The sequence below is a fragment of the Manacus candei genome, unplaced genomic scaffold (genome assembly GCF_025592945.1).
Source record: "Manacus candei isolate 608988 ecotype Guabito, Panama unplaced genomic scaffold, ASM2559294v1 h1tg000064l, whole genome shotgun sequence".
NCBI lineage: Eukaryota > Metazoa > Chordata > Aves > Passeriformes > Pipridae > Manacus > Manacus candei.
In genome coordinates, this window is record NW_026138112.1 from 2,148,617 (window position 1) to 2,175,021 (window position 26,405).

At 43.3% G+C, this 26,405-nt stretch overlaps 1 protein-coding gene across 2 annotated transcripts in view; it reads right to left on the minus strand.

Moving 5' to 3' along the window:
• Positions 1–26,405, minus strand: part of GCN1 (GCN1 activator of EIF2AK4) — a 40,713-nt gene that overhangs the window by 4,193 nt on the left and 10,115 nt on the right. For both annotated transcript variants that reach the window (XM_051805375.1, XM_051805374.1), the window contains exons 16-54: positions 26,257–26,349; positions 24,815–24,890; positions 24,484–24,643; positions 23,395–23,584; positions 23,167–23,291; positions 22,649–22,827; positions 22,383–22,476; positions 21,554–21,667; positions 21,158–21,356; positions 20,529–20,684; positions 17,378–17,559; positions 17,056–17,136; positions 16,446–16,589; positions 15,650–15,777; positions 15,284–15,473; positions 14,821–14,891; positions 13,901–14,066; positions 12,750–12,944; positions 12,313–12,559; positions 11,741–11,862; positions 11,318–11,432; positions 10,664–10,843; positions 10,119–10,339; positions 9,339–9,407; positions 9,074–9,212; positions 8,785–8,981; positions 8,306–8,448; positions 7,416–7,533; positions 7,047–7,262; positions 6,556–6,720; positions 5,994–6,155; positions 5,450–5,542; positions 5,067–5,210; positions 3,869–4,138; positions 3,646–3,759; positions 2,891–3,121; positions 2,078–2,271; positions 1,414–1,528; positions 269–365 (exon numbers count right to left, since the gene is read on the minus strand). In XM_051805375.1, coding sequence (XP_051661335.1) covers positions 269–365; positions 1,414–1,528; positions 2,078–2,271; positions 2,891–3,121; positions 3,646–3,759; positions 3,869–4,138; positions 5,067–5,210; positions 5,450–5,542; positions 5,994–6,155; positions 6,556–6,720; positions 7,047–7,262; positions 7,416–7,533; positions 8,306–8,448; positions 8,785–8,981; positions 9,074–9,212; positions 9,339–9,407; positions 10,119–10,339; positions 10,664–10,843; positions 11,318–11,432; positions 11,741–11,862; positions 12,313–12,559; positions 12,750–12,944; positions 13,901–14,066; positions 14,821–14,891; positions 15,284–15,473; positions 15,650–15,777; positions 16,446–16,589; positions 17,056–17,136; positions 17,378–17,559; positions 20,529–20,684; positions 21,158–21,356; positions 21,554–21,667; positions 22,383–22,476; positions 22,649–22,827; positions 23,167–23,291; positions 23,395–23,584; positions 24,484–24,643; positions 24,815–24,890; positions 26,257–26,349 — 5,895 coding nt within the window. The remainder of the gene's footprint in view (positions 1–268; positions 366–1,413; positions 1,529–2,077; positions 2,272–2,890; positions 3,122–3,645; positions 3,760–3,868; positions 4,139–5,066; positions 5,211–5,449; positions 5,543–5,993; positions 6,156–6,555; positions 6,721–7,046; positions 7,263–7,415; positions 7,534–8,305; positions 8,449–8,784; positions 8,982–9,073; positions 9,213–9,338; positions 9,408–10,118; positions 10,340–10,663; positions 10,844–11,317; positions 11,433–11,740; positions 11,863–12,312; positions 12,560–12,749; positions 12,945–13,900; positions 14,067–14,820; positions 14,892–15,283; positions 15,474–15,649; positions 15,778–16,445; positions 16,590–17,055; positions 17,137–17,377; positions 17,560–20,528; positions 20,685–21,157; positions 21,357–21,553; positions 21,668–22,382; positions 22,477–22,648; positions 22,828–23,166; positions 23,292–23,394; positions 23,585–24,483; positions 24,644–24,814; positions 24,891–26,256; positions 26,350–26,405) is intronic.

Sequence of the window (26,405 nt, forward strand, 5' to 3'; positions counted from 1 at the left end):
AGCACCAGAAATTACTCAGCCATGTTGGTACTTTTATCAAGTCATCTGATAACAAATCCAGGGAAAAAAAGAGTCTGGCTATCCCCAAATGACAACCAGTACCCTGTGCTCACTGTGTACCAGGATGCACAACTTAACAGCCACGGGTAAAGAAACGCACAAGAAAACACAGAGCAGAGATTCAGTCACAAAGCCTGAACCAGTGGCTGAGAAGGAATCTTGCCTGCTTTCAGAATGAGTTCCAGTCCCTGTGAACAGCTTCACCTACCCAGTAAGTGCTGGTGGAGAACAGTGCTGAGCTCCTCGTCCGACAGGAACGCGCACAGCTCCGCGAGGCAGCCGGCCGAGGCCATGCGGGTGGCGTCCTGAGGAGGAATGGGAGAGCAGGAACACGGGTTGAGCTCAACACACCAGGGACAGGCAGCAAGCAGAGCAAGTGCCAGAAGATGACAGGAAACAAAAAGAGAAGGAGGAAATAAATAGTAGTATTTCACTCCTAATCCCTGTGGATTTCTGTCAGTTCACAAGGTTTCTTGTACATAATGGAACTTAAAGCCAAATCCATGGTCAAAAAAGCCAGCAGAGACTGAAGAATTACAGATCTTATCTAAGTTCTGATTTGTTAAATGGAAAAGTCATAAAGATGAACGTGAATGTTTTAAAAGATGTGTTCACAAGAGTTTACTTTAGATTCACTTACTGTAAGTGTTACTTCTAGCCATCTCTGGATGAGCTCATCTCTGTGATAAACTTACTACTTTTAATTTAACACTCCCAGGCTGTTGTTATTTTGACTTCCTTATGTGAGGATCCCATTACTGATCTTCTCACTGAAACTTACAACCCAATGGGAATGTTTCTATTTTTCTATTTCTAGAATGTCAACAGTTGCATGTCTGTTGCACTGATTGACATAAGAAAGAAATTATTAGATGATTAATTTTAATCTCACAGATGTTACTGTTGCTATCTGTCATATAAAAAAGACCCTATATTAAACTTGGAGAGCTTCTTGCTTGTTGGAGAAAAATCTGCCATTATCTGAAAAATTTCTCACACTAAACAATAAACCCCAGCTGAGAGGCTTCAAACACACATCCGTGCTCACAGGGAGGGTACTGGAGGTTTTCTCCAAGATAAAAAGCAAATCCTGACTGTAGAGCTGGCTCAAACCTGTTGGTGAGGAGCTACAGGTCAAACCCACATAAGCAGTTGCCAAGGAAACATTAAACTGGCAGATTTTCAGAGTTACCAGGGACTGGCCAGGGATCTCCAATTCTTGCTCCTGACTGCATCATTAGGAATTTCCTCGGAAGTTATTTTAGAAAATAACTCTGTTAGAAGGTTCAGATCTTAAATGTAAGAGAAAGACTGTCTGCAGCGGGGGTCCTCTGCAGCTGGCTGAAGCAGTACCTCATCGTGTCCCAGCATCCCGAGAAGCACCGTGCTGATATTCTTCCTAATTGCAGCATCTACCTTTGCACCAGCTCCTCGTGTCACAAACCGCAGCGCTTGCAGCATCGTGTCCCTGAAAGAGAAATTTTGCTCTGGATACCTGCAGCAAATTCTTGCACAGCAGTTACACTGATATGCCTTACAGTTTGGGAGGCTGATCCTCTCTGTGCACTGCTGAAAACTCCATCCTAGAGATTACTTCCATGTTTCTGTACTTGTGTCTGTTACACCATAGATATTTTCTGACTGTTCAAACAGTCAGAAAAAATTCCCAAGTCAGGAAGTCCATGTCTTAGGGCTCTGTGCCCTTAGGATACTAGAACAGCTGCATTACTTCAGGTCAGACTGGCAGTTGATAGTGTCTTTTATCTGAAAGTGGGCTGCTGGGGGTGCCCAGGAGAGAGGAGAAGGGGGGAAGACACCAAGGACTGCTTCTCCCAAACACACTCACAGCTCAGCTTCTGACCCAGGCAGGCTCCATCATCCACACTTTTTACAACCCTGGGATAACAGGTAACTGCTTTCACTAACATGTTACTCTCAGGGGGTTTTGTTCATCCATCCCAGCCCTTTCTTTCACCCTTAGTCAGCAGTAAAATCTGAGCCATCACCTGCAGCTTACCTGATGGCAGAGTCATCGCTGGAGCGAATTCCATTCAGGAGCTCCGTAAAGAGAGGATCCACTTTGACGTGGATGACGATGAGTTTGCCGAGAGCATCGGCAGCTTTAAGACGAACAGCACGGTTTGAGTCTTGTAGAGCTTTGGTGAAGGTTGTTTGCAACTGGGGCAAAAATGGTTTCAGGGCAATCTCAACCTATTCCAGAGATGGAAAAATGGGAAGTGGTGGGGTCAAGTCTGAAACAGCAGCTGGAGATCAAAGCCTGGAAACAGCATGACCTCTACTACAGCAGTTTGTTATCAGAGAGCCCCTGTTAGATCTAATGTGCTACTAAAAGAGGAAAAACATGAAACAATGATTTACCACAAAACCATTAACCTTTTCAAATTTAATCTTATTTTCTGCATACTGAAACACAAGGGTAACGCTGAGAGATTTTACAGTCGTGAACAGCCTTTTGTATACAGAGCACTGAATAAAAGCTCAGCTTAGTTCAAAGATACATAAGATCTTTGCACTTAACAATTCATAAAAATTGGTGGACACAGGAGAGATTAATTACATGGTGGGCTTTAATCACTGGAAAGTGGGATCAGCATTTAGCAATATTTATAAAAAAGACCAGTGATTCAGCACTGGGGGCTTTTTTGGTAGGCCAGAAGCTGCTGGAAGAATGCAATCCAGTTACAGTGCTATTCCTAAATATCAAATCCACAGCAGCAGGCATCCCAGCTGTATTTACATGAACAGCAACAGATATTTCTGAAGGTTATCATGGAAAATGTTCACAAACCACCAATACTTTGAATCTTACCTTAGCTAAAAGCAGGCTTAATGTTTCAAGCAGAGCCACCTTGACATTCCAGCTGAACCGATCTCCCAAAATTCGAATAAGTGGCCCAGTGATGCTCACCACAGATGGTTTAAGAGCTTCAGCAGAAGTCAGTTTAATAACCAGCCCTAAGGCCTTTGCTGCCTCCTCCTTCTGCTCTGGATTACCAGTTAAAACACCTTCTCGCAGCACCACGAGTATTGAAGTCACTCCCTGTCATGAAAATCGGATAAGAGAGCTTAGAAGCTAAGATGCAAAAAATATGTACCTTATTTTTGCTCCCATTATACACCAGATGCACAAACTTGGAGGGTTTCTCTCAATTTCCTGTTGACCTTCAGCTGCTTGATTCCACATTGACAGCCCTACTTTTATTCGGTTTGATTTCATGCCTCTCTGCCTTACTAAGCCAGTTGCTATGAGGAAAGTGGTGGCAGCTCAGGGAATTTTTAAACCAGAGAAATTTGGCACAGAAATCCAGTGTTACTCGCCCACAAAAAGCAGCCAGTGACCATGACTTACATGCATAACAGAATTGTCAGAGACCTCATTACAAGAGGACTCTTCTGGAGGGTAACTCAGGAGAGCTGTAACCTACAAAAAGTCTCTCCAACACACAGGTTTGGAATGCCCAAATAGTTGCTGCTTCTAAGAGCTGTAAAGTCATATCAGTCAGCTCTCCCCAGAGGTGGGTGTCTTGTGGCTGTGATGAATCCACATCCATTCTGATCCTTTACCTTCTTAGGAATACAGAATCCCGGCACATGGTCCCCCTTGGCCTCATTCCCTACAATCCGGATATCCCTGTGCAGGTCCTCAATGAGAGCAAGCTGGTTCCCAGCATCTAATTTCTGCAGAAGAGAGGGAAGAGACAAAGATGAGGCAACACGGCATCCATGTTCTTTGTGAAGTCTTCTCGGGCCAGGCATTACCCCGACACCTTTTTGAGATGCCTCTCACCTTGGTGATGGAATTAAGAGCATCCCAGCTTTCATTCAGAACCACAGGGTTGGTGTCATTAAACAGACGAATCAAGCCCGAAACCAAGCTCCTGAGATGACCAGTGTAGTCTGCTTTTGTCTTGGAGCAGTAGATATTCAGCATGACAGCTGCTGCCTGTCTCATGCCCAGCTCAGGGCTGCGGGTAGCTTCTAGCAAATCTTCAGTTATAATTCTTTGTCCAACATCATCTTCCACAGACAGGATTACAGACTGGCAGTTTGCCATCTCCTGAAGAGTCCAAATTAACTTTACATTAGCTCTCAAACAGAACAGATTTAGCCCCAGCATTTTCTCTTAGAGAAATACTACAACACACCTCACTTGCTAATTGTTTCTCATTAAATAGCTGCTAACATCACCATTAAAAGCTTGACTCAGTCCTGGAGCAGACACAGGTTTATGACCAATTCTTAACATTTACCAAGTGACCAAACTCTGCTCCACCAGCTACAGGAGGGCTAATCTACAAAAATTAAGAGTAGTTCAGTCTTCCCCATCTTACTCATCCAAGACAGACTGTGAGTCTTGTCAGATAACATTCTTCTGATTTAGGTAGTTTAATGCTGTGAGTCATAACACTAATTACAAGCACATCTGTGGGTACATGAGAGATCTCCAGGCAGACTTGGGGCTAGAAGCTGATCTAATGGGCATCCATGGCAGACAGACAACAGGACTCTGTCACTCATTCCTAATTCACTGACTGATTATGTACATGTCTGTCCGCAGTCACAACTCCAGGATGTTCTCTGGAGTCCAAACACCAGATGTTTTGGAAAGCAGTACAGGAGGAGTGCTGCATGCAAAACAGGAGATTTCCTTCCTGCAGCCCTTTAATCTCTCAGTCTTCTACACCAAGAATAAATATGAAGTTAACTAGACACTCTGGCAGTTCTCCAGGAATAAGTAAACTGAGAATTGTGTCTTGTAGCAGGCCAAAGAGACTTTTAAATGGATACAAATAGATTTGGAAAGCATACGTTTTTTGACTCACAATATGCCACCAGGCAAAAAGACTCATCCTGGAGAAGCTAATGGACTGAATTAAACATGCAATCTGTGAATCTAGAGAACACAGATTCTGGGCTGGGAAGTAAACCTGATGCACTATGTTCAGGCAACCTGTCACAACAAAGAGCTGAGCTGTGCTACTTGCCAATTGCTCTTCACTGGTGCCCAGCTTCTCTTTGAGTGCAGACATCATGGCAGGCAGGATGACACTCAAGTGCCGTGTCAGAGCGTCCCCTGCCACTGAGGAGAGGAAAGCCAGCACACGGGTGTTCACTGGAGGGGTAGTCAGCTACAAAACCCAAAAAAATAACACCAAAAAATGAGACAAAGTTTTTTCAGAAGGAATCTCACTTCATCTACAACATGAAAAATTTATGCATCGCACCCCAAATTACAATGTTTTGAGCTTAAAATCAGAAGAAAATTTCAAATTATGATCTTCCTTTTGCCATATTGGTCCAAAGAAAACTGGCAGCAAGCAGAGGAAACTGCACAGATATGAAGTTAAAAATTTGTTTCCCGTTGTACCTTTGGCACCAAGTAAGGCAGCACCACACGGCTCTTGACAGCCATAACTTGTTTAAGACCATCCACAGCAAAGTCAGCTGTCTCTTCATTATCCTACAGGGAAAGAGAGAGTGACAAACCTAAGAAATTATCTGTGACACACCGAGCTAAACCCTGTTTCAAGGGACAATTTACCCTGTGATCATATAACCAAAACCAAGCCCTTCTATTGAAAAATGTTCTCTTACTACATAGCAAGACCAAAACCACACTCTTCTGTCACATTAGAAAGATTTTCCATTTCAGGCATGGTGGCCAAGCAACTTAAACAGGTGACAATGGCAATTCCATAGCACAGCCAGGTGTAGCAACTTTTAGGCCCAAGCTTTAGCCACAAGATCCTTCCTACCAATGGCTAGGATGACTCCATGGAGGAGACAAAATATCGCTGCCATTCCCTGGAAGGTCTGCCTCTAAAATCCTCCTTCTCCTTTAAGTAAATTATTCAAAACTTGTCCCACAGCATCATTAATCAGGTTGTTGACTAATGCTGAGCAATGCTCACCAGCTGCTTCAGCAAGAAGGGCAGGATGTCTTCAAGAGCCTGATGGCCAATTGTTGAGTGCAGCTGTTCAAATGTTTTGGCTGCAGCCTCACGGACTTCTTCCAGAGGGTCACACAGTGCTTTTCTCACTGTAGGAACCAGGGACTCGGAGAAAAGCAGAACCTGAAGAGGTAAAATTACAGAATACCTAAAACACAACAGTCACATTTATCCTAGTGAAGTGGCTGAGAATGCAGAATTTGCACAACTGAAACTAAATTGCAGTTTAATTGAAATATATTGGCAGACAAGCAGAGTTACTCAGTACAAACAAGCTGCAGTGCTCTAAGGCTACCTAGTGGAAGATTTTCATATAAGTCAGAACTGTGCAATGTTAGAATTTACCAACAGATACAAATCCATACATTTGCCTGAACAGCAACTCAGTGTAGTTATAAGCCCTGAATTCAGTCCACAGAACAAGTCCAGCACTATGTGTATTATTCTGTCTGAAGTGCAATACCTGCACCATAACATAAATACCTTGGAAACTGAGAATTCCCCCCTGGAACATCTAACTCACCGCATCCCTGCTGGTCGATTTCATGATCTCGCTCAACCCGATGCAGACTCCTTGTCTCTCATCACTCTTGTCTGACTTCAGCCCATCTTCCAGGATAGGAATGATTTCAGGAAGGATCTTCTCTCCTAACTTTCGGACAAGGTCTCCTAATGTCCGTGCTGCAACCTGTCCCCAAAAATGTATTAATTAACTATTCTCCTTTTTATAAAACTTAAGAAGGTGAAACTTAAGCAAATGTTAACTTCTGATCATAACCTACTGTTCACAGTACGGACAGAGCAGTAGGAACGGAAACACTACTATTACAAATAACCACAGAAAAATTAGTTTTACTCTCATCACAGTTGCCTTCAGCAAACACAGAACTCAGACATGCTCATGCTCAGAACACTTAAAGAGATGACATCTTTGAAGTGATTTATCCTGTGTTCCTCAGGAATCAGTTTCTAGAGTCACCTGCAGAAAGAGGAAGGTGCAACTCCATTTCTCACCGTTCGCTTATCTGCACAAGTACTGGCCAGGAATTTCAGCAGAAGCCCAAAGAGTGTTGGCAAAATTTCACGCAGCGTGCGAGGAGTGTTTGAGACAACAATCTTCCAGACGTGCAAGGAGGCCTGGCGCACCACCAGCTGGGTGTCAGAGCGGCCCATGTACAGCCCTGCCAGCACCCTGTTCCTCCTCTCCACTCCCAGAGCATTAATAATAGCCTGAAAAGAAATAGCATAAATTGTATTATCCACTCATGAAACTTACAAAAATACATGATTATTTAATCTGTCTTTCCAGCAGGCTTTCCATGCTGATTTAAAATAAGAGAATTAAAAAAGAAATAAAAGCACAACACACAAGAACAGCTTTACCTTGTTTGACTGGGCTGTTCCAAAGTTGTCATCCTCTGAGGCAGTTTCTGTGGTCATTTTTCCAGTGACTCCTGAGATATGGAATAGAAGATCTCCAAGGAGCTGAACTGAGCTAAACCTGCCAACAGGAGCAAGTCAAGTGTTACAAACAGGGCACTCAGGTGGTACCTGTCAAAAATCTGACAGGACATCAGCTACAGACGGGAGCCAAATGTGAGGCAGAGCTGTGTCAGCACTGAAACACTGCACAGGCTGATGTGTAACACCAGTCTGCCAACATGGCTGAAAGCAGCATGCTAAAGAGAAAGGGAAGGAATGAATTCCAAACTGGAAAGGCTGGGAGAATTTCCAAATCAAAGCAACGGATCTGAGAGTAGCCTGGCTTCTAAAAAGGAGCAAGACATTGCCAGCATCTCTCTCAACCCAAATGACATTCACCTGGGATAACAGCACTTAGCAGCACTCAGCTGACACAAATCATTTAGTGCAACTAATTTTTGAGCAACTGCTATCAGCTGTGAGTGCTCCACTGCACATTTCCATACACAGGAGAACAATAACTTACTCAGCATTTGGAAAAATGAAAAACAATACATGAGGGCTAAATATTGCCAAATCAACTGCCTTGGAAGTGCATTTCAGTCACCACCAGAATTAATAATCCAGCAGGGATACTCTGCAGGTATCTGGAAACCTGATCCAGGCTGGCAGGGCTTTGCAGCCTCAGTGTTATAAGGCATCATACTCAAATCAACAAGCAAAAAGACGCACTTGATTTTGCTTCCTGGGAGGTTCTCTGCTTTTCCTTGAGGAGCAATGCAGAGTCTAAATCACACTAGCTTTTCATCCATGGAAAAGAAATGTCTGTGGATAAGCTGGTTATCCCTTACCTTATCCTCCAGAGGTCATCAAACAGGCCATCCTCGAGCTGCGGCAGGAGCAGCGCGATGGCTGTCTCGGCGTACATGCTGATGATGCGCTGCCCCGCCCGCAGCGCCGTGTCCCGCACGAACTCGTTCTCGTCTGCCAGCGCCTGAACACAGACACAAAAGGGGCTCTGAAAACTGGGGGGTTCAGCACAATACACAAAAGCTACAGGAGGAAAACAAACCTATGTTTTTCTCTCTCGGCCGTGAAAAGCAAATGAACTGGGGAGTTGTGAATGCACAAAGGTGATTTCAAGAAATGGCTGGTGACTACAAACGAAAGACAGCAAGCAAACAACTTGGAAGAAAAAATAATTTTTATAATTTAAATTCCCCCTTTTTTTCTGACATGTCCCACAATTACTGGAAATGGTACTTAAAAACACTCTGGAAACTTTTTTTTAATCCTTTAATAAATAGAATTCTTCATGTCTGCTACATACCTTAAGGATACAAGGAATGATGGGTCCAACATAGGGAGTGAACTTATCTCCAAAGGTAATTGGCAGGTAGTTGAACATCATGATATAACCATCTCGTACATGTGGAGCAATATCCACTTTACTGGCAGTAGCTACAATCTCTGGCATAAGTTTCTCCAGCTTTTCTACCCCCAAACCAGCCATAACTTCAGCCAGACCTGAGGAAAAAAAGCGGGGAACAGAGCTGATACACAGGAGAAACAAGCAGCTAATCTGGTTTAATAGGAGATTCAGACATGGCTGTCCCCACCTTGAGCAGCACCAGAGCGATCCACTGAGCTCTGCTCATACGTCAGTGTCTCCATCAGCCACGGCAACAAATCCTCAAAGCACGACTCTCCCATACCCTTCACCATGGCTCCCAGTGCCTTTGCAGACACTGTGCGCACCTACAGACAAGAGAAACAGAGATCTGCAACACACCCTCTCAGAGTTCCTACAGCAGATGTGTCAGACTGGTTAGGGCAATGTCCAGCCTAATGCACTGAAAGAAAAACTTTGTACAAAAGACTTACTTCAGGAACAGGATCCAGCAGAGATGCTTTCAGTCCAGGAGTCACACTGGGCAGGTACGGAGCCAGATCCTGAAACAAAGAACCCAGAGAGTAAAAACCAGATTCAAAATGAAGAAAACCATAAGTCACCTCCTTGTAAAGGACATTCACCCCTTATTATTAGCAAACATCCTTAGTATCCTGAGAGTTTAATCAGTTGCTTTGACAATCCTGCAAATTAGCACAGTGAGTTGTTCTGCAAGTCCAAGAAACACCACCAGTTCTGTACAAATCAAAACCTTTTCTATGCTCACTCACAACCCAGCACTTTCTGTCTAAGGAAAATCCAACACTGTTAACATTTACACAGGGTTTAAATGTAGAGATTATGAGCACAAAAATTAAACATAGATCTTAAGCCTACATTCAGGTCCTACAAATACTTTTCAAACAAACCCTGGATCCATTTGTAAGCAGCTGATCTGTGCTTCACTTGTTTGTTTGTTAAGGCATTTCTTATATAGTAAAAATTACAAGACCTTTTTGCAGGGATAAATATAGTACTAACTAGGTGACCAAAGCACAGAGCAGACAGTCTTAAGCATCTGAGAACTGTCACTGCCTTTAGTCATGATCTGTTCATTTACATACATTTAATTAAAGAATCTGCATGGATGCTAATATTTTCTACCTTAACAGGAAAATCTCCAAGCCAAATAAATTCCCTCTAGGGCTTGTCTGTCATCCCCTACCAGTAATGTATTAGAGTAATACAGTTGGAGAGCATTTTTAGCACCACACCTTCTGGTCAGTCAGGGAGTACATGTTCCCAATGATCTGGGCAGCCATTTTCCTGGTGTCTGTGGAACGATCTTGAAAAGCTCTCTGAACAATTGGCATGATCAGTGCTAAGGATGGAGCATCAATGAAATGGACAAATTTGGTATCCAGTAGAGTCTGCAGACACTTCTGGGTCTTCCTGGAGGGGTCAGTGAGAGCATCCAACAGAACTGGAGCGATTGCTGAACATTTTTTAAAGGGAGAGAAAAAACTTCATTTGTACCTAACCAAACATGCATTGTCAGGCTGAGCTGGTGTTCTCTCATAGGATGTTTTAGATCCTTCTAAAGGAACCAGCAGCACAGGGACAGAGGAAACCCTATTAACACCAGCTGACAAAAGGGACAGGAGCATTTAAAAAGCCTGGAAGCAGACAAGCTGTCAAGCTTGCATGTTATACTCCCATAGGAGTAGTTTAATTTCTATACAAATTTGCATTTGAACCTAAATCTTGCTGTTATAAACCATTGTCATGTCAGGACAGTAGAGATGCAGGCAGTTCTTACCCAGGATCTCTGGGTTCCTGATGACAGACCCAATCTGCCTGAGAGCCTGCTGCCCTGCATTCTGCACCTTCACGTGGGAATCTGTCAGCACTTCAGTGAGTTTGGGCACGATGTTGGGTAAGCAGGAAGAGAGCTGTTTGGGAGCACAGTATGCCATAGCCCCCAGCAGTTCCACTGAGCCTGTGCACAAAGTACACCAAAAAAAAAATGAAAAAAGACGAGACAAAACACAAAACAATACACAGCATTAAGAATCGATATGAGAAGATAATCACATTTATCTCAAATTCAAATCTACCACTTGGAGAACACAAAGAAAGGCTGAAATGCATCAAAGCCACTCTATGACACCTAAAAACACTAAAAAATACTTTTTTTTCTTTTGTACTAGGTAAAAGAAGTGTGGGAGGAAAATTCCAGGTTCTGGTGTACTTCTATAGAGACAGAAGTACAAACTGTCCCTGCAATATGCTGAGGGGAAAAAAAGGTTGCCCAAATGTGTCAGAGAACTCGTTTGTATCTCAAGAGCTCTAAAAGTTCCACAGATAATAAACCATCACAGCCATCTGTAGGGATGATGGAATGCACGAGGGGAATGACAGAGAAGGGCACTGTGAGTTAGTCTCATCTTGTCAGTCAGATATTGCTCCATACCAGCTTTAGTTCTCCAAGATTCCTCTTCTAGGGCTGCGAGAAGTGATGGCAAAACCAGCTTCACTCCATGAGTACTCAGATTGCTCATCACGGCTTTGGCACAGTCATCTGCAGCCTCCAAGGAGAAGAGAACACTCACAAACTGTGACACAACACGTGTTTTTTCCCTTCCTCTGAGACTCACTGGGAACAAAGCCTCCATGTAAATAGTGTCTCAGTACAATGATGCAGCTGGCTAAGTAGCTCCCAATTAATGGCCAACGAAATCAGATGCTTTCAGTTATTAAGAAGATCAAATTGTTATTAGTGGTATCTCAAGGGATAGGTCATCTTCTCAATTTGCCTGGTTACAAACAGGATTCATAACCATTCCATTTGTTTTTCTCTTAATGCTCTGTGATTGCAGAAAGTGAAGGCACTTACCTCTCGCACATACTGGTTCCCATCTCCAAAACAAAGCAGCAAGTGAGGCAGCACATGAACCACATAGGGCTCAAAGAGCTTCCCAAGCATGCTGCAGAGCATCTCGAAGGCAAACAGAGCTCCTAAAAACCCAAAAAGCACAGTCAGAGGAAAACACAACTTCATATAAAGCGGATGGAAAAAGAAAATTGTTTACAAAATATCTGACAATTCCTCCGGAAGCACTTAAAACCTCACAGCTTAAAGTCTCTTGCTTTCTTGCCCTTGTGGCTTGTGCTGTAGTGGGGATTTGTGACCTCAGAAAAGGAGCCCCCCCAGCAAAACCTGCCTCTGAAAACAGGAGGGAGGGGCACATGTGTATGGTCTAGCACCAGAAACCCTTCTTCCACCACGATGTGAACAGAGCAATTTTATGGCCTCAAAACAGTTACTTCCCATTTCTTTCTCTTCAAACTTCAGTAAAATAAATGTAGCTAAGCCAAGCACAAGGGTGCAGGCACTTCATCTGACCAGAGTGGTAGTGGGTACAGAGAAATATCAGGTATCTGGAGGGAAAAGCTTTTGTCCCTTACCCTCCCGCCGGCGGAAGTTCTTCTTGTCCTGGATGGCGTCGGTCAGCGTGGTCATCATCTCCTGCTGCTTGAGAGACAGGATGCCCAGGCCTTTGACCAGCCCTGCCAGCCCATAGGCTGCACCTTTGCGCTCAGCGTACTTATCAGACTCCAAAAGCAGCTGCATCAGCTTCTGGATCATTCCTCCTGCGTCCTCCTTAATGGCAGGCACCAGAGGCGGTAAACAGCTTGCCACTGACTCCTGAACCTGTAAAACAATCCACCAGCCATCAGACCACTAAATATTCATCACTAACATAACTCCTCCCTAGACTGCACCCCCAATGACACCTTTCTGTCACCAGAGCCATTTTTCATTTCTCTGACATCCCTAAAAGTATCCTAGTGTTAAACTGCCTCTGTGGGGAACCTGAGAACTCCTCCCAGAAGGCACCTACCTGCTGAGATGGGGTGGACAAGGCTGCTATCAGTTTGCCAACAATTGGTTTCACTTTAGGGTCACTCTTGTCCAGATGTTTTGCCAGTGACCCCATCAGAATGACCACGCTTTGCCTGACAGCATCATAGCTGGCATCATTAGGAGCATTTTTCAGGAATTCTTCAAACACTGGCAAGAGAGAGTTAACATTGTCCTGAAAAACAAAACCACAGAACTTGCCACTAGAGTCCACTCAGAATGAGATTTGCTATGCTCAGTGGACTTGTTTGTTCTTCTCTGAGCCAACAACTGAACAATCACACTGTATTTACAGTTCATTTCATGTGTCACATCGCATAAAACCTTGTGCCATCCCAATAGGCAACAAATATTTCCTGCTAGAGAGAAGTCAGCTCTTCAAAATTAGATTCCCCAAGCCTGCCAGCATGATGTTCTGCCAGAAGCAATGCAAGCTCCCGGGCCTGAGCATCAGTGCCTGCTCCTCTGCTTGCCCCATTTGCAAAGGGAGAGCAGAAACATCAAACAAACTTCACACAGTTTTTCTAAGAAACAGAAGGAAAGAATGAATAATATGAAAATACCCAAACTGTCTTGGGCTATACAGGAATACAGACATTTGTCCAGAGGTGACTGGCAAGTATAAGGAAATTAGAAGCTGAGCAATTCCCACCCTGCACACCTCCCCCATGTGACACTGCTTGGAAAGGGCTGGCAGGGAGAAGGATGGTCCTCAGTTCCCTCAATGACTTCAGCTGTTTTCAGTTTAATTAAGCCAACAATCAGCAAGCTTTCATGTTTTGCTTCACATGAAACCTGAAAAGGAATTCTCATCTTCCCAGGATTAAAAGATCCATGGTCTGATTTCACTTTTATTACTCTAGTTTTATACCATTGCAAATCCAGTTGATTCAAGGGTATTTCTTTTTTATAGCAATGACAGGGAAGAACCACACTTAGTCAACAGGAACAGAACAACTCTGAACACACAGAAACTCCTAAACGAAGTTTTCAGCTGTTACAAGTAACAGCAACTTCTAAGAAAGTTGAAAAAAAAAAATTTAAAAAATAAAATCTGTGGGCTCCAAGACACTGTCTACATTTTCATCACATCTTTGTTCCACTGCTAGAGAAAGAAATGTTCAGACTTACTTTGCCATGAGTGTTGAGCGTTGAAAGAGCTGCATCTAACATGCACTTCCTGACCTCAGGACTGCGATCATTCAGAGCATCCGGCACAAAAAACTGAAAGAGGGGCTTCACCTGAGAACTGTCCAGATGCTCTGAGAGCTTGTTGAGAGCCAGAGCTATGCCACACCTGTGAAGATGGTGACCCTGTAAGCTTACTGACTTTTCACAGAATTTACTTGAGCTCACAATCACATTTGCTATCAGCAGTACATTAAAAAATTGAGAGAACAAGCCATAATGAAAACAAAGAGCCTCAGAGTGTCCAACCTCTGTGTATTTCATTACATAACCCCATGCTGCAGCCTCCCAAAAGGGCAACAATCCCTCAGCCACAGAAGGACTTTTATCTCGATAACGCATTACAGATACTTGAGCCATCTTAGACATCAGGATCACCTCATCTGCTGCTGAAATACAGCAGCTTTACAAGGTACATCAGACTAAAGGACAGATTAGCTCAAGACAAGAAGCAAACAAGATGATCTCCAATTAAACCTGTATTGTACACAAGTAAACAAAAAGTTAATTATCCAAACTGGAATTCATCCAGTTCATTAAGGCTTGCACTGCGGCTCTTGAACTAATCAATGGCCCATACAGAGGTGAGAACACAGTAAGATAAGACAAAAATCAGACAGTCTGAGAGAAAGACTGTTCTTATTAGGACAAAGAGAAGACAGCATCCAGTATTTTGATGGAACTAAAACCATTTCAGTTCTGCCTGCCCAGTCTGCTTGAGTGGCACAAATATTCTCTACCAGAAGGACACGTGAAACCAGCAATTCAACACAATTGCATATAATTTGTTCTTCTAAATAAAAATCAAAAATTCTCATTTAGACGCACAGGAAATGTTGAGCTCAATCTGAAGATGACTGTACCTTGCTTCCCACTGGTCAGGTGGTGATTCAGATATCACTCGTCCCAAAGCATCCAAAACTGGAGGTGGCCTCTGGAAGGAAAAAAATTTCATCAGAATTCCTTTTCCAAGGATGGGGACACAGAGGATCTTTCAGCCATAGCTGCAGTGCCATTTGATAATACTGCACAGAGGTATGATACCACTAGCAGAAGAGCACGGTAAAAAAACAAGAAGAAAGTTTAGACCCCAAATGACTTAAACTGACCCTGCCCTGTCACAGCCTTCCTGGACCACCTAAGGCACACCCTCCTTCAGTACAGTGGTGCTATTGCTGGTGCAAGACACTGAAGTCTGTGAGAAGCTCAAACACAGCAGCAGTAGGCTCAATGCACATCTTCAAGAGAGACGAAAGGAAAAGCAACTAACAAAAAATACAAAGCACAAGCTCATGCCTGTCAAGCCCTTAGGACAAGACTACTTACATAGAGCTTCTCCTGGTAAATCTCCGTGAGTTTGCTCATGACCTCTGCTGCTTGCTTTCGGTACTGAGCTACAGCTCTGGAAAGAGCTTCAGCCCCTGCTTGTCTCACTGCCTCTTCGTGGTAGATGACATCTTTGATCAGCAGAGAACAGAGGTCAGGCTGCAGCTCCAGCCCCATGGACTCCCACAGCCTGCAGGGCACACAGAGAGGTGATGGGTCACCCTTCAGCAAGGGAAGCCACTGCTACATGTAATATCCAGGTGGCCTAGAGCTCCAGCTGCAGGGGCAAAGTCCTGCAGTGCAGCTCACCGAGGTGAGCAGAGGAGAGATCCCCTTAAAACTCAATCAGCCAAGAACAACTCTCACCTCTCTGCCAGCTTCTGAATCTCATCTTTGACATCAAACTTTACTACCCAGAGGCGCCGCAACAGGTTCAGTCCATTCTTCTCATCACTGTCTGGGGTTGGCAGAACCATTTGTAGCTCCATCAGTCCCTGAATTAGTTTACAGGAGAATCAGTGCAAGGATCTGATTTTCAGAAACAGATGCTTTAAAACACTTGAAACCTTTGCCCAGTCAAGCTCTCAGTGGTTGGAAGTATCAAAATTCATGTTTGCTGGTGCCTTACACTGCCTCTGCTGGTCAAGGACTTCCTATTGCTAATAGGTGAGCTGGTGAAACTCAGGAATAGTGCTCCACAGGCAGGATGCAGAGAGGCTCTGGTGACTACAGTCTTTTCTGCTTCTAAGTACAAAGACAGCTCAGGTGAGCTAAGCTGGAATTTGTTTCATGGCAAAGAAAATCAAGCACCCTTGGGATGTTCTATGTTCTCAGAAGTGACTAAGCTGAGGCTTTCCAATATACACATAGGAATTTTCTGACAGTTTCTCTCTCTAAGACCAAGCTCTATGCAATCGTAAATAGAAGGTGTTAAGTTGTCCTAATCACACCTGTTTTAATAAAATAAAGATGTGCATAAACCCAGAGTACCCCTAAATCTAGCACAAAGAGCACTGAGCATTATCGTTCAGACTGCCCCCTCCAGCAGGCACACTACCCTGAGACTGCCATCACAGCTGAAGCCTCTCTTCATCAGTGTTAGAGAAGATTCACCTCCCAAAGATTTCAGGAATTCGGTGTGACCCTGAATGATTCCACCTACCCTGAGAGCTGCATCCCGAACATTCATGCAGGCAGACTGCAGGGCCTGCAGGAGCACGTCAATCTCCTCCTGCTCGGCGTAGGCACAGCCGTCCTCCCCGCTGCTGCTCGCGCACAGCGAGGTCAGCGCCTCGGAGGCCAACACCTAAAATGCCACGAGGAAATATTAGGGATTCCACTACAACTTGTACTTCTGTCAAAGCAAGAGCAGAGTAGGGGCTGAGTGCCATCACAGGAGGAGGAATTCCCAAAGGACAGTGACGAAACCGAGTTCAGTCCTACTCTCTGATTTTTATCATTGACCTTTCTGCCTTCTCATCCCTTAGAACAAACCCTGAGAGGAGCCACTACTGAACTTCTTCAGCAGAGCAAGGCCTTAGAGAAGGAAACAGTGTCACCTGTGGAAGAATAAAGGATATGTCTCGTGCAATAAAACCCACAGGAAAAAAAAGATGTAGACATTTTATTCCAAGATACCACAAACACAGGAGAAAATTGGGACTGTATCGACCACCAGCCTCAGAGACTTAAACCAGTTGAGTGCATTTCCATTATTTAGGTGCTGATGAAAGTTAGGGAGAATCCTGATAGTTATGATGCTGAGGACTCACCTGTAACCGTGGAGAACCTGTTCCTATCACCCGGGTCAGCAGAACCAGCATGTCCCTCCGGGGCAGCAACTCTGGGCCATTCTGAAAAGTGAAGATGAAAAGTTTTATGTCTTGTGACTCTGAAGTACCTTGCCTGTGTATGACATTTCTTAAAAAATCACAACCAAAACCTAGGGCTGGACAGGTACCAAAACCTGTGACATAAAACAATCTTACCTTCTTAACTTTAACTTGCAGAATTAATCTGCTTTGTCCAGTTTACACATCAGTTGTTTTATCCTAAGGCTCATCTGATCAGCTGCTGGATCCCCACAGCTCTCACCTCATCCACCAGCAATGCCTGGCCATTTCCTGATGATCTCAGCTGAGCATGGACTGTAAGGATCTGCAGAATCTTGACCAGGAACTCCTCCTTGTCCTCGCTGTCATGAGGTGTCTCGGTCATAACTGTCTTCAGGAGAGGAAAGACTAAGGAAAATGCTGGAGCTGATAATGGGGCAGCACCTGTGAAAAGGAAAAATAACCCTGTGAGCACAGCTGATCCCCCCATGGGTTTTTTATAACACTGATTGGTATAAAATGTACACTTGGGTGTGTGGCCAAGCTTCAGCCTCATGAACAAACATGCTGAGTGACCCTAAGTATTGCTATGCCCCTGCTCCATCAGTGACTTCTGGCATTTCAGTGCCAGGTTAAGGGTAGGACTTGATGATCTTAAGGATCTTTGCCAACCTAAATGATTCTATGATTCTGTCTGGCTTTAATTAAAGTCACATTAGGATTCCAAATTACTTCCAATGCCTCAACAGTGCAAAAATACACACTGTAAATGAAATTTAAACAATTCAGTGGATTAAAGTAGACAGGCAAAACTGAGGTTTTGTCTATACTGGAAATACTTGCAGGCAGCAGGGGATGGGACACAAAATCAGATCCATTACACAACCAAAGCTGAAATAAAATCTATTTTAGTCAATTTTAAAGTTCATTTGTACCAAAGCAAGGGCCTGTTTGGCAGCTATATTTCCTTTAAACACTTCCTGCCAAACCAGCTAACCTGTCATTCCAGTCTTCAGCTGGATCCTTGAGAATGAGGTCCATCTAATTCTGGTGCAAATCTCAACTCCCCTCCTTGAAAAATCAAAGCTTTTGGATTCCCACTGTTATAGATTTTGCTCCTTCCTTCTTACAGAACCCTGGCTATAGGATATAGCGAATGCTCCTTCCAGTCCCTCAGTTAGTCCAGTTAAAATTCAAGTATCAGATGCCTAGGGAAAACATTTCCTTTCTACATCCAATCTGTGCTGACAGAGAACGCCCAACTTTAAATTTCCAAGATGCAGATGAAGAGCACTGCAGATACAATACTGCAGTATTAGTCAGCTTATGTAGGGCACAGATACTGCAAAAGTAGTTCAAGGGAGAAGTATTAAATCCCAAACATATTGTGAGCTCCTATTTAACATGAACAGCTTCAGTAAAACCCCCTCCATTTCTGATGTGGGATTTTTTTCTCTCTGTTTTCTCAGTATCTGTTTGCTTTTATACTTTTTTTTCATTTTGAAGTATTGGCCAGGTATTTCTAGGTTTCAACCACTATCCCTCTATATGTAGCAGGAGAAAGAAAGCTTTATCTGAGATGATAAATGTTCTATTTATACAGCAGCTGGTACTGACCAACATGAAAAAGATTGCTGAAAAGCCAAGATATATTCTGTAATGAATGATAAATTTTATCATCCACATTACAAGGAGGTAGGGTCTGTCTTAGGTCTCATGGTAACCAGAGAAATTAACCTCTACTAAATCACATAGAAAACAACTACATTCTGTCGCAATGGAAAGCTCTAGACACCTCAATGTGAGAATCCAGGAACTTCGTTTATTGTAGATTGACAGCAGCTTAATATACACTCTATAATAGGTTCATGAATATTACAGAAATTAGGCTCATTACTGGTACTCAGTTAGGTGGTGATATCATCTTAACTGCTTTCCATTGTTTACACAGGTGGCTCGTTAAGTGTCTTTGTTTTGGTAATGCCTAGCTCCCGTTTTTCAGCTCAATTTAGAATACCCAAGGATGCTGCTGCTTTCTCACGGCCCTGCTATCTCAGACTTTCTCATGGGCCTAGTCAGACTGCTCATACTTTAGCAGTAGTCTTATACTTTAGCAGCTCATCCATAGCCTTAGCCATGTTCATATGTCCTCGCATTTCTAACCAATCCTCTACAACATTCCAAAGAACTTTGAAAATGAGAAAAAATCATTTGGGAATGTAACATGACTTGTCCAACAAAGTGCTATGGAAACTACTGCCTTTCTCTTCTGCAGAAGTGGAAAAAAATAATTGGATATTAATTTAATTAAGCACTGTAGGAAATCTTGAAGGACTCAAAATATGTCCACTTTTCTCTGGAAATAAGCCTGAAAATGGATTCAAATGTTAATGAACTTGCACTTACTGTGGCAGTAAATTGCATAGTGGAGACACTGAATTATCACCAAGCTGTTCAGCACTGAAGTGCTGTTCAACATGGTCAACTGCCACTGCTCAGCTGTGACAATGACATGTGCCACAGTCACACCTCTGCACATCTGACCGGCAGCTGAACAGCAAGGGGAGAACTGAACTACGGGGGTAAGGGACCAAACAGAACCCCACATTTCCCTTAAAAATATACACCATCTACCACAGCAGCTTTTACTGAGTTAGATGAGGAACAGCCTCAAAGCCTGGGTGAACCACCTCTATATCCCTGCAGTACAGCAGATGATGTGAGACAACCTAAGCCAGCCCAGCCCCCAAAGGACACACACCAACCCTCCTCTTCTCTGCTGTTACTGTCAGTGGAGTGGCACAAGCACTTGTGCACCCCCCTGTGAAGGAGATTCTGGAAGTGATCTAGATTAAAACTATCTCCATTAATAAAATAAAAAAAAGGTTTATTTTAACTCAGATCATACGCTTGCCCTCGTGTTACAGAGTGGAAAGAAGTGCTCCTTCTACAACCATGCCATAGTAAAATATTCATGAACTGCAGCACCACACAGCAAACAAGTAGAGGCCACGGGCACTTCACTGCTGAGATCACAGATAACAAGCAATTATTTTGTCTTTCCACTTAGTCTTGCTGAATCCCTTATGCTAAGTGGTGTTGAAATGTAGGAGCTGTCTTTGGCAAAGATGAGCCTTAATTTCACTGCTATTATTTCTGTATGAACCATTTTAAGAAAAAATACTGCTATTTTCTTTCTACACTTACTACACTTGTAACATCACTTCTACTACTATCAGCACACAAAAAAAAAACCCTTAAGGTTTTTCATATCTATGAAGAGTTATCCAATTAAAACAAAAAAAGTGAAGCCTCACAAAATATTATACAAACTTTGAAAACTAAACCAATTTATATTTATTGGAGGGGGGGAGAATGTCAGCAGGATGTACCATACTGACCATCCTTCTTACCTGGCTCTCCCTTGCCAGTTCGGCTGGGGATGGTGTGGGCATGCAGCAAGCTGACAACTCTGTTCAGAGCAGTGGGCAGCTCTTCCTGGCACCAGGATTCATCTAATTCACACTCTGGTTTCATCAGCCGCAAGGTCACGTGGCTCACTAAAGTACCTGCAAAGAAAGAACGAAGAATCCATGAGAGGACCAAACCCAAAGATTTCTCGAGAGGAAATCCCCAGGAACACAGACTCAAGAACTGTAACAAAGCTCAGAGCAACAGTCAGGCTGCAAAGAGGCACAGAGAGGAAGGCCAGCCCCGGGGCTGACAGGGGACAGCTTTCTTCACAACATGTGTGAGTTACACTCACATCCTCTAAACTCTGCACATGGGAGATGGTCCCACAGCAACCAACTGCTCTCCAGAGCTGGTCACAATGACCAGACAACTCCTTGTCTTTGGTCCCAGTCCTATCCAGAAGTCGTATCTCTGGGAAATCACAGTCATCTCCCTAAGAACTGTTCCAGGTGGTTTTTCCTCTTGGCTTTTCTTGGTTGTGATCCACAGCTTGTAAGAGCAAGAATTTTCACTGCCCTGCCACAAAAATAATCTACCTTGCCCCTAAATAGCAACTGCAAATACTAACCAAAGGTTTTCAGTCGAGCAGGCATGACACAGGAAGCTAAGGAAAGAAAAAGTTTCTTAATCCTTGGAGCAGCCAAAGGAGATCGAAAAAGTGGCAAGAAGGAACTGATGAGACCAGGGATGTACTGAGTGAGACCAGGAGGCTTTTTCTTTATAACAGTGTCCAGGAGTCCTAGAGCTGTTTCCAGCTCATTATCAAGCTGTAAGAGAAACAATTCAAAAGGTTACCATACAAAAACTCCATTGGGAAAAAAACCAAGTTGTTAAATCTAATTTCTAATAAAAGAAACAAACAGGTGATTGCCAGATATTCTCTATGTTACATCATTTTCCTTTCATCAAAATTACTTGGGTCATGGTAGCTGCAGAGGTGGCAAAAAATACAATCAAAACTCACCTCCTTCAACCGTTTTCTTATCTGAGCCTCCCTTTCCAGCTGTGCATGCATCAGCTCCTTCTGCTTGCTTGTCAGCTGCACCTCATCCTTTATTCCTTTCTTCTTCTTTATCTCCTGCAGTAGAGAGCCATAGACATTATTAAGCTAGTTATTAACACCAGCTACTCAATTAGGTAGAGAAGAAAGTTGGACACACTGAGATTATTTGCTGTTTACTTTTAAAACAGTATCAAAATACGCTTCCAAATATATTCCCTCTTGAGTAAAGACACGAAATGGAAATCAGCAGGTTAACAACACTTTAATGTCCCATTAGCAGCATAAGTTTCTCCCGTGTTTAAGTTGGTCACAAATCATTTAATATCGTTAAAAAGAGCTGTCCTCCCCAGAGCAAAGAGAAGTCAACCTTTAATAAAAGATTGTTCCAGTCAATCTGGTACATTCCCCTCCTTTCACCAAGTTCTTCCCCCCACTCACACTCACTGCCCTGGCCAGGCCAAACAGAACTGCTGGCTGATGACAAGATGGAAGCACCTATGGAACAACTCTTACTGGGAAAGTTACACAAGACACATTGAACCAGAGATGAGGAGAAAAAACAGGGACTAGCAAGTAGTAAGTGCTCTCACAAACAGGTAGAACAGCATATCAAAATACAAATATAACAGAAAAGAAATGGATACATACAGATACAAGAGAAGACAATGTTTAATTATTCAAAGAAGGTCAGAGAATCTTTCCCACACATATGCCAGAAGCCATGCAACAACACAGATGAGTTGCAGTGAAGGTGCTGATCAGCCTGGCTTTCCTGTTCCCATCAACTCACCTCCTTCAGCTCCAGCTCAATGATTTGTTCCTTGAAGGAATAAGCTTTGTTCTCCCTCTTCATGTTAGCCTTTTTCATGCTATCCTGTTGAGCACTGAGAAGGAAAAGTAGAGAAAAGAATCAGCACTGATCTGGACTGAGATCCGGACACAAAAATCTGGGAACTCCAGTCCAGAAAAAGCATCTGACACACTCAGTCACCCACTGGCAAGATGCCAGCAGTGATCAATCCCCAGGTGCAGAGAGACAAGAAATTTAAGTCTTACCTCTGTATTATAGACTTGTCATACAGTTCTCCCTCAGGTGTCTTCATGATGGCAAATTCATCTCGAGTAACCTGGCACAGAGCTGGATTCTCCATTGATGCTGTGATAGTGCTGATGAGCTGTGGCAGCACTCTACCAGGTGAAAGCAGAGAGAGAGATCCCACTGCATTCATACATGACTGTCAGGAAAATGAAGGAAAAAACATAATCAGAATTCCTTAAAATTGTCTCCAAGAAGTATACCCTGCTGAGGCAGCCCCCATTATGTTCTAATCCCTAATGCCTTGTTTAGTGAGTACTTGAATCTTATCTAAAATTCTACTCAGTTGCTGGTACATTCTTTCTCCCTTAAATTCCACCTCCTTTTCACCAGAGACGTTCTTTTTGAACCTGCCTTTTCCTCACCTTTTAGATAGATCTCCTTCCTTATAGATCAGTTAGTACTGAACTCCTCCAGAAAATTCTCCTGTTCCAAGGTATCTCCCAAAACTACCACAAGGAAAGCAGGAATTAATCACCTGGTTCTCTGGAGTGTGGGCAGTGATCCTGGGCAAGATGTCATTCAGGTGTTTGCTAATGAAGTCTTTGGGATCTATCTTCATCTTGATGAGGAGGGCTGGCCAAAGTCCGGGCTGCACTGCCACTGGTAAGAAGAATAAATGAGAAGCAGGTTGCTGATACAATGAAATAAAGACGTACAATAAAACCCCATACATTGACCATGAGGGTCTTATCCCTGCACTTACCTACAGAAGGATGATGGCTCACCAGCAGCATCTCCAGGGCCAGCTTCTCTGGCTCAGAGGAATCCACATCAAGCCCTGCCACACTTGAGATGACACAGAGTGCCTCGAGAAGCACTCGGGGGGGAATGTATGTCCTTCCCAGCTCTGACAGCTCTCCTGACTCCATCACCAGGACCTCGTGAGGCAGAACCTGGATGGACAACATCAAACCCTCCTGAGCCCTGAGCACCTCCCCACAGTAACACCAGACTGAATGCCAACAATCACCTCCCTGTCAGTAACAAACCCCTGAAGTTTTCAAAGGAAAGAAGGGATAAAGGATAACAGCAAAACCAGAGCACAAGAGATGACAGCAACAGAAAGATCAGGCATGGAGGACTATACTCAGTTGGGGTAAAATAAAACTAAAATGATCACTTCTGGCAAAGAAGACTTTGGAAAAGGTCGAGCCAGCTGGCTGGGAACAGTATGCCCGACTTCTGCAGTCTAATTTTACCCAGTATATTTTCAAAAATACTTTGTTCAGGCTGTGTCTGTTACATGGGAAGATTATTTACCAAGTCCCAGCCTTGCTACCTAATTAATACAGCTTAATCTATTACACAACTTGACATGGTGCTGCCCTAGCAGCAAGCCCAATAATACAGGACTCAGTGTTTCCTCTTTTATTTTTTATTACAGTTGCCATTAAAGTATTTATATTATATTTGTTTTAAATAGGCAGCCTGAGCTATAAGCCAGGGCAAAGGAACCAGAATACAAAGAAAGGAATTAAGCACTTGGTCTTCCAGCAGGGATTAAATTTGCATTAAATTAATAGAAGGCCATGGAAAACTACAGCTTCCTCCCCAAATAATTTTGAATAATACATCTTTTTGTATATATATATATATGGAAGAATAGGCACACCATAGACATTTTTACTGTAATATGCAGTAATCCAGTAACAAATGGCATTCTAGGAGAACATCTGGAGCTGAATAATCTTCACATCAGGCTGTATGTCAATACTAACAGCAAATCTAGGGCAGGGAGGTGACTGGCAGTATACAACTGCCTGGGCACAGACCAGGCTTCTTGGCTACTCACCTTGTGAGAACTGAGAACCACTTTGAGCTCCTCCAAGAGCCCATAGGCCAGTTTGTACCCTCCCAGAGAGGACAGGAGCTTCTTAACTGTTTGGTGGGCCTGTCTCCGAACGTGCCAGGTCCGACTCAGCAGGACGGCAACCAGGGCACGGTGGTACTGCCTGAAAACAGACACACAGGTTTAGCCAGGGAGGCAGCTCTGCAAACCAACTGGACACAAAAGCACCAAGAGTTCCACTCTCCATGCCACGTCCCAAGCCCACCCTCCCCACTGCCCACACCGGCACTCCGGGATCAGACACGGATCTGGGACAGAAGTGCACTCTACGTACTGAACTTTGCTTTCAGGCAGCCGCTGGGCATGATCCAGGAGCAGGCGCTCTGTCAGCTGCAGCACTGTGCACATGGCTGTGGGAAAAGACAAATATTTAAAATAGCACGGAACTTCGTAAGGAAGCAGATGTATTTTTTTTACCTGAAAACAAACAAACAGCAAGCAGGACACAGTGAAATAGCTCCCCAAGCTGAGCCTCTACATAATCTTCTCAGTGAAGCTAGAGACAAATCCAACTCAGGTCTGCCAAGACTGGGAACAGAACCATGATTTCATACAAGTGTTGTTAGCTGGATCCCAGGACAATTTTCCTGACCACTGTGTGTGACCTATTTTGGTTTAAGCTGACAGAGCAAAGCAAATGATAAACACCACACTCACTGCATCAGTACTTTAATTCCTGAGCCCTCCCCAAAGAGCTTCAGTGAAACAAAATGAGTACTGAGTGTCAGCTGTCACTGGACCCTTTGGTTTGTGAATGGATGCTCAACCACATCACACAAGCAGGAGCAGAAGCCCTGAAACATGGGGTGGGTAATAACCCCCTAAGCATGGATCTGACATCCAAGGTATCGAGATTTGGGCACGTTAATGATGTCACAGCTGGACAGCTTTGCCTAAATCAGCAACAACAAACCATGACAGTATTTACTCTCAGCATTAGTTCTTGGATCTAACATCCTAAGGGACCATTCCAAAATTTTCCAAATCACACTGTTTTAGGATATTTGCAGACTTAGGAGAGAAAATGAATGGATATGCACAGTGCCTTCAGGAAGCAGGGATTGCAGGAAGCAAAGGAGAAATTACATTTCCCATTTAGAAAACTTTACCTATTGTACCTTTGTACAAAAGATAAATTAATTCATTTCAGAGAAATGATTAATGAACTGTTTTTCAAAACTTCCAGTTTACAATGTAGATAGTCAGTAATGTTTTCTGTTGGGCACATTCCATTAATTTTTTTTTTCAATTAATCTTTAAACACAATCGATCAAAACAGAGCACAGAAACACTAATTTATAGTCCAATTCATTTCTGTCTGTTATTACTCTTCCCCCACATTTCTTCAGATTTTCACCTACATTTTTTATTCTCCAGCCTTATTTTACTTTCTCCCATCTTATTCTAAATTTTATGCTTTTCCACATCCCTCAGATTACCTGCACCTCTTTACTTACAAATGGGAACACCACTCAGACACATTTTGTATCGGAATGATAAATGTGTGATAACAGATCCATCAAGAAATAAACTGATTCATTGTCAAGCTTAGACTACAACTAGTCTAGGTGTACTTCTGAAGAGTACACTGTTCATTTTAATCTGAAACTCCATCCTCCAAGGATCATAGAACAGGGCTAACAAAAACATTAGTTCTTGTAAGTACTAAGAAACAGAGTTAAACAGCAACTGGATATACAATAACTGCCAATTTACCTTCCTCTGATGCAGACTGCAAGAACTTCTCAGATGTAAAAATTTGTTTTTTCTCATCCAGAATCAGCTGCCAGAACCCACTCAGCTTAGACTCTGACAGGAAAAGAACAGATGTCTATCAAGGATGTTTCAAAATAAGTCAGAATCAC